The sequence below is a fragment of the Hipposideros armiger genome, unplaced genomic scaffold, assembly GCF_001890085.2.
Source record: "Hipposideros armiger isolate ML-2016 unplaced genomic scaffold, ASM189008v1 scaffold_239, whole genome shotgun sequence".
Classification (NCBI taxonomy): domain Eukaryota; kingdom Metazoa; phylum Chordata; class Mammalia; order Chiroptera; family Hipposideridae; genus Hipposideros; species Hipposideros armiger.
Genome location: NW_017731589.1, coordinates 668,845 through 674,204, shown reverse-complemented (window position 1 = coordinate 674,204; position 5,360 = coordinate 668,845). Strand labels below are relative to the sequence as shown.

General features: G+C 63.9%; 1 protein-coding gene across 4 annotated transcripts in view; it reads right to left on the bottom strand.

Annotated features, from left to right (window-relative positions):
• The window catches only part of AGAP3 (ArfGAP with GTPase domain, ankyrin repeat and PH domain 3), a 56,605-nt gene that overhangs the window by 23,074 nt on the left and 28,171 nt on the right, over positions 1 to 5,360 (bottom strand). For 2 of the 4 annotated variants that reach the window (XM_019655368.1, XM_019655369.1), the window contains exons 2-8: positions 3,539 to 3,597; positions 3,207 to 3,294; positions 2,982 to 3,067; positions 2,746 to 2,887; positions 2,224 to 2,358; positions 1,949 to 2,076; positions 244 to 402 (exon numbers count right to left, since the gene is read on the bottom strand). In XM_019655368.1, coding sequence (XP_019510913.1) covers positions 244 to 402; positions 1,949 to 2,076; positions 2,224 to 2,358; positions 2,746 to 2,767 — 444 coding nt within the window. In that variant the 5' untranslated portion in view covers positions 2,768 to 2,887; positions 2,982 to 3,067; positions 3,207 to 3,294; positions 3,539 to 3,597. Of the gene's footprint in view, positions 1 to 243; positions 403 to 1,948; positions 2,077 to 2,223; positions 2,359 to 2,745; positions 2,888 to 2,981; positions 3,068 to 3,206; positions 3,295 to 3,538; positions 3,598 to 4,827; positions 5,295 to 5,360 lie in introns of those variants that run through there. The other 2 variants (XM_019655366.1, XM_019655367.1) reach the window with 2 other exon arrangements.

Here is a 5,360-nt window from a genome sequence, read left to right as displayed (position 1 = left end):
CAGGCGGGTCTGTGTGGATGTGCTGAGGGCAGCCTGCTGTGGCCTCAGGGAAAGAGTCTGGGAGGGTATGAGTATGGATGAGGGCCCCGCGAAGGACCTACAGAGCTGTGTCTGTGTGAAGAGCAAGGCCGCTGGGGGCACCTCCCTGACTGTGGGTCCTGCCTGCTCCCCTCCTAGCCAGGCCCTACCTGTTGGGTGGGAAGCAGCTGGGCAGGCGGGAGGGGGTGGGGCACGGGCACGTACCGTGAAGATGTTGGAACGCCGCTTGGACTGCTTGCGGATGGGTGTGGGGGTGGAGGAGGCCGCGATGGTCTCGATGCGCAGCTCCCGCTGGCTGATGCTGGGGGTGGAGGGGACTGAGGACGAGTAGTCGCTGAAGGCGCTGCTGCCGCCATTCGTGGCCTAAGGACAGAGAGGGCTGCTGAGGTGGCTCTGGGGTGGGGCGCAGGGGCAGGCAGCAGGTGGGAGCGGGGAAGCCCTGCAGTGTGTGTGTGTGTGGGGGACCTGGCCTGGGGCTCATGGGGCGGCAGAGGAGCCACTAACTCCTATAGGCGGTACTGAGGGGAGAGGAGGCCTGGCCTGGAGGCCGGCAGGATCCAGTAGTCACTGCACTGGGCTGCCAACTGTGCCAACGAGGGAACTAAATCAGAGGCAGTGGCTAGCAGGTCGGAATCAGTGACAGAGGCTGGAAGTGAACTGTGGGGTCTTGGCTCACAGGTGGGTCTGGCTCGAGGTAGCAGGTCACCCTGGATGAGCTCCGCAAAGTCAGTGACATGTATCAAGTATGCAGGAGGCCAGGGAGGATGAGGTGTGCTTGAAGGCAGAGTGTGTGATGGGAGAGGGACACAGGAGGGCCGAGGCTGAGCGAGAATGGAGCTCAGACTGCTGTCAGAGGACATGGCAGGGAAGGGAGAGAGCAGGGCAAGGAAGGAAAGACGGAAAGTATGACAAGATGGGGACAGAAAGTGCACAGCAGTGTCCACCCCAAGGCTCAGGAACAGGCACAGAACAAGCCCTGGTCCCTAACTGCCCACACGACAGCCCCTGAGTGGAGAATGCGCCCGCCCCGGCAGCCATCCTAACCGCACAAAAGGAGCAGAGTACCTGAACTGAGCCCTTTGGCCGTCAGGGCCCCTCCCCGGGTAGGGCCCATGTGTTCTGAATTCTGTTGGCTGAGGAGGAGATAGTGAAGAAAGACCTATAATATGTTCCTCCTTTTTCCCACGTGGGACTCTTTCGGGAAGCCCGGCTACCTTCTAAAGCGCTAAAGGAAGGAGCCTGTGAAAAAGCAACCAGGCTATTGTCAGGAAGCGGCAGAAGTGGCTGCTGGACAGCTCCATCCCGCACACCTGGGATGGCCGAATGCTTTCCACAGAGCAGGGAACGGAGTGGGAAATGCCCTTATGGGAGGACGCTCTGACCCATATGCTGAGGGCAGGCGGCCAGAAGTGGACAGGGATCCAGGTGTTATTATAGGAGGGACACTGGCAGGACTGGCTCAAGTACCCTCAATAGCCCACATGGCAGGAAAGCCACTGGTCCCTCTGGGGCAAGCACTGCCCTCTAAATGCAAACAGTGGCGGGGGGAAGGGGGCTGCACATGCTTCCTGGTTTTGTCAAGGGCTGGTCCCCAGCAAGCCTACAAGTTTGCCTCTGTGCCTCTGAGTCTGCCCCGTGGGAGGCAGCTCCTGAAACAGTTCTAACAGCGCTGACTAGAGCGAACGTTCGGTTGCCTCAGCTGAAGTGCTGCTGGGTGAGAGGGTGGCGAGCAGGGATGGGACACCAGCATGATGAGGCCAGGCCAGTCATGCAGGCGGCATGAGCCGGTGCTTCCAAACCGTCCGCAAGGCGGGAGACTAGCCGAGGTGGGGACACGCAGGCAGACAGACAGTATGGAGAGGCAGGGCCACAGGAGGGCGAACGCGCGGAGGTGGGAGGCTGGCCGTACCTGGTTAATGTGCACGGCTGGGATGGAGGCGGCGGACACTGCAGAATGGCTGGGGGAGTTGGGCAGTGACTTGCAGGGCCCTATGGCCAGCTGCTGCTTCTTCCGCAAGGCCACTACCTTCTGGGCCACTGCAGGGGACAGCAGAGTCAATTACCCCTCTGGGGAGAAGGGAGAAGCCCAGCTTAGAGCCTCCCCCCAGAGCACACAGCCCCACTGGCCAGAGGGCCCTCCTGACCCCGCTCTGGGGAAGACGTCCCGCCCGGTACCCGAGTTACCGTCCTGGAAGACGCGCTCCACGTTGAGTCCGTAGGTCGCACACGTCTCATAGTAGGTGCAGCGCTTCAAGTCTGTGGACAGCTTGCGGGCCCTGCTGTCGTCGATGACCCGGGGGTTTGCGGCACTGATGGCGTCTGTGGACACGGGAAGGTGGAGGTTTACACAGCCTGCCTACAAGCTGGGGCTTGCTGGGGGTGGGCATTTGGTTAGAGGGTGGGGGGGCAAAGAAGCAGGGGCAGCAGATGACATGGAACGTGAGAACACGGTGTCTGGGCCTTGTTCCAGCTCTGCCACCGGCTCTACTGAGTGGAAACGAGCCAGCCATTCAGTTTATTCCCCTCCAAAAACACAGACACAATCGTCACACGAAGGGAAGGATCTAGCTGGGAAAAATCCACTATGGAGCAAGGAGGCGGCCCGTTCTGGGGCCACATGAGAAGGGCTTGGTCAGCACTGGGGGTGGGAGCTGGGCGTTCTCCCCGCTACCCGCCTAAGGGACCCAGCTCTGCAGGCCCGCTCACCCTGCGTGCCCACCAGCACCATGGGCACCTCGCTGGCGTTGCGGAAGCTGCAAAGCCGCAGGAAGTAGTTGTACACTGTCTGGAAGCTGATTTCATCCTCCAGGCTGAACACAAACACGACTGCGTCCACCCAGGCAGCAAACTAGGGGGGACCGAGCAGAATTACCTGGTCACCGGCGAACTCCATACCCCTCTCCCCACACACGCAATGGGCCAGGGCTGGGTGGGAGCCTCACCTGGAGCTCAGGGGGACCTCCTTCGTCTCGGATCAGCAGCAGGTAACTCTGGCCATCCACCACAATCTCCTTCTTAAACCGACCCCCTAGGACAGAGTGCACAGTCAGGCCCGCGGGGCCAAGCAGAGAGAAATCCACAGCTTCCAGTGGAGGAGACAGAAGGACTGAGAAGGGCGAGGGGCACGGACAATGGAGCGGGCAGTGTGGCCAGCCTGTAACGCTCACCTTCGGGGGACTCCTCCTGGACATAGGTCCCCGTCAGATAGCGGTGCACCAGCGCTGACTTCCCACTAGACAGGTTCCCCACAATACCCTGTGGGAGAGGAAGGGGTGAGACGAGCGGTCAGAGGGCACAAGGAAGGAGACGGGGCAGGAAAGGCAGAAAGCACGAGGACAGAGCAGGGACAGTGCTGAGGGAGGACAGAGGGGACGGGCTGCAGGAGAGGCATGGTGGGGAGAAGCGGGGTGAAGGGGGGGGAGCAATGCCCAGGGCTACCACTCCAAGCCCGAGCCCGCCCAGCCCCAGGGCTGCCTGGGCCTCCCCGGGCCTCACTCACCACTTTAAGCTCTGGCACCGAGCGGCTCAGGGTCCACTCCTGGCTGTTCACAAAGGAGTCTGCAAGAGAAGGCCGCCTGTCAGGACGGGGGCAGCATACACACCTGTGCCATCTGCCACCAGCTGTCTCCTACGCTGCCCCTCCCGAGGCCAAGGCCAGGGGACGCTGCTATCCAGATGGGACGCCGACCTTCACCCTTAGGTCCCTCGAGAGCAGCAGGAAAGTGGACCGGAGTGATGACAGCCCTCAAGGAGAGGACTGAGGGACGTGGGCACGGTCCCCTCCCCCTCTTACTGCTCCAGCAAGTGGCTCCCACCTTGAGCCACACCCCGCCTGGAGCCCCTGGGGCCGACACCAGACCCAGGTGAGGCGGCTCCAGCAGGTCTCAGCCCAGACCCAGGCTGGGCTTGGGCGCTTGGCGGCTGAGCATGGGGGCCAGCCTCCCGCAGCGAGTAGGAACAGCTCCCCCACACAGGGTGGGGCCACCCACCACATTCCTCACCTGGGTGAAGAGGGAGGAGGCCTTACCTGGCCCTGTTCTGTGACAGGCAGGTTGATTGGGGAGCTATCTGCCCCACCCTACGGGCCCTTCTCCCCTAGCTCCTCCTTGTCGCAGAGGCCACCACCCTTCTTCCCCCAGAGACCCGCCTCCTGGACTCCCTCCTCTTCAGTCCACTCTCAGACCAGGGCAGCTCCACCTGGCACTGGCACCGTCCTGAGGAAGGGGAGCCTCGTGCTGCCCAGAGCCCTCCAAGGGCTAACCCGATCTTCCTTATCTTCTAGGTTGTAATGGTCATCCTCCAGCCACTCTAGATGGCTCTGGCCTGAGCCATGCTTGCTTCACCGCCCCAGGCGGTCTCAAAGAGCTGTTATTACGACTGGGTCCACAAGCTGCCCCTAAACTCACTCGCAGAGGCAGCTAGAAGGGAGGGCTCAAGCCCTGCCTGGGAGCTAGAAAAGTGTCTCTAGCCCCGCCCAGAGCCAGGTGACTGTTGAGCCTCGGCTTCCCTGGGCTTGAATTCTGCCCGTGCCAAAGCCGGGAAGGGGCCCTTCAGCCCCGACTTCCTATTTCACCACTCTATGGCTCCAGCGCCTAGGGGTCCTCCTCTGCCACCGCCACCTTGCCGGACCGTCATCGACCCCAGAGCCCACCTGGGCGCTGACCTCACTTGGGCAACCCGGGCTGTCCCCAGCCCCAACGGCACGCCCACCTCTCCCAGGTAGGTTCAAGCTTTCCCACCCAGTCTCAACGCGGACTCCCGCCACAGAGGACCGCCTCGTCCCCTTACCGCGGGGTGCGCCCAGAAGCCCGGGGTCCTCGGCCGCCCGGCGGCTCCACAGGGGCTCGGTGGGCGCGGGCTCCCGCGCGGGCTCCCTCCGGCGGAAGCGGCTGGTGAGCAACTTCCAGAGGCCGGCAGCAGAGCGGGGGCGGCCGGGCTCGGGCATGGCGCACGGGACCTCGGTGCCCAGCAGCAGGTCGCGGCGGCTGGGGAAAGCGCCCAGGGAGCTGGCGTCGCCGTCGCTGCGGGTGCGCGCCCGGGGCAGCAGCCCGGACTCGGCGCGCCGGATCTCCTGGCCGCGGCGCAGGCGGAAGCTAAAGCTCTTCCTCAGTGCCGACAGGCCCCGACGGGGACCCGGGCCAACGCGCCCGCCGCCACCGCGCAGCACCTGCCAGCGCTGGCTGCTCCACAGCGAGGCGCCCCGCAGGAAGCCGGCGCTGCCCGCACGGCCCAGCCCGGCGCCCGCGCCCGCGCCCTCGGCCTCGGCCAGCTCCAGGCGGTTCACCTCCAGAAACGTCATGCTGGTGGGCCGCGGCCGCGGG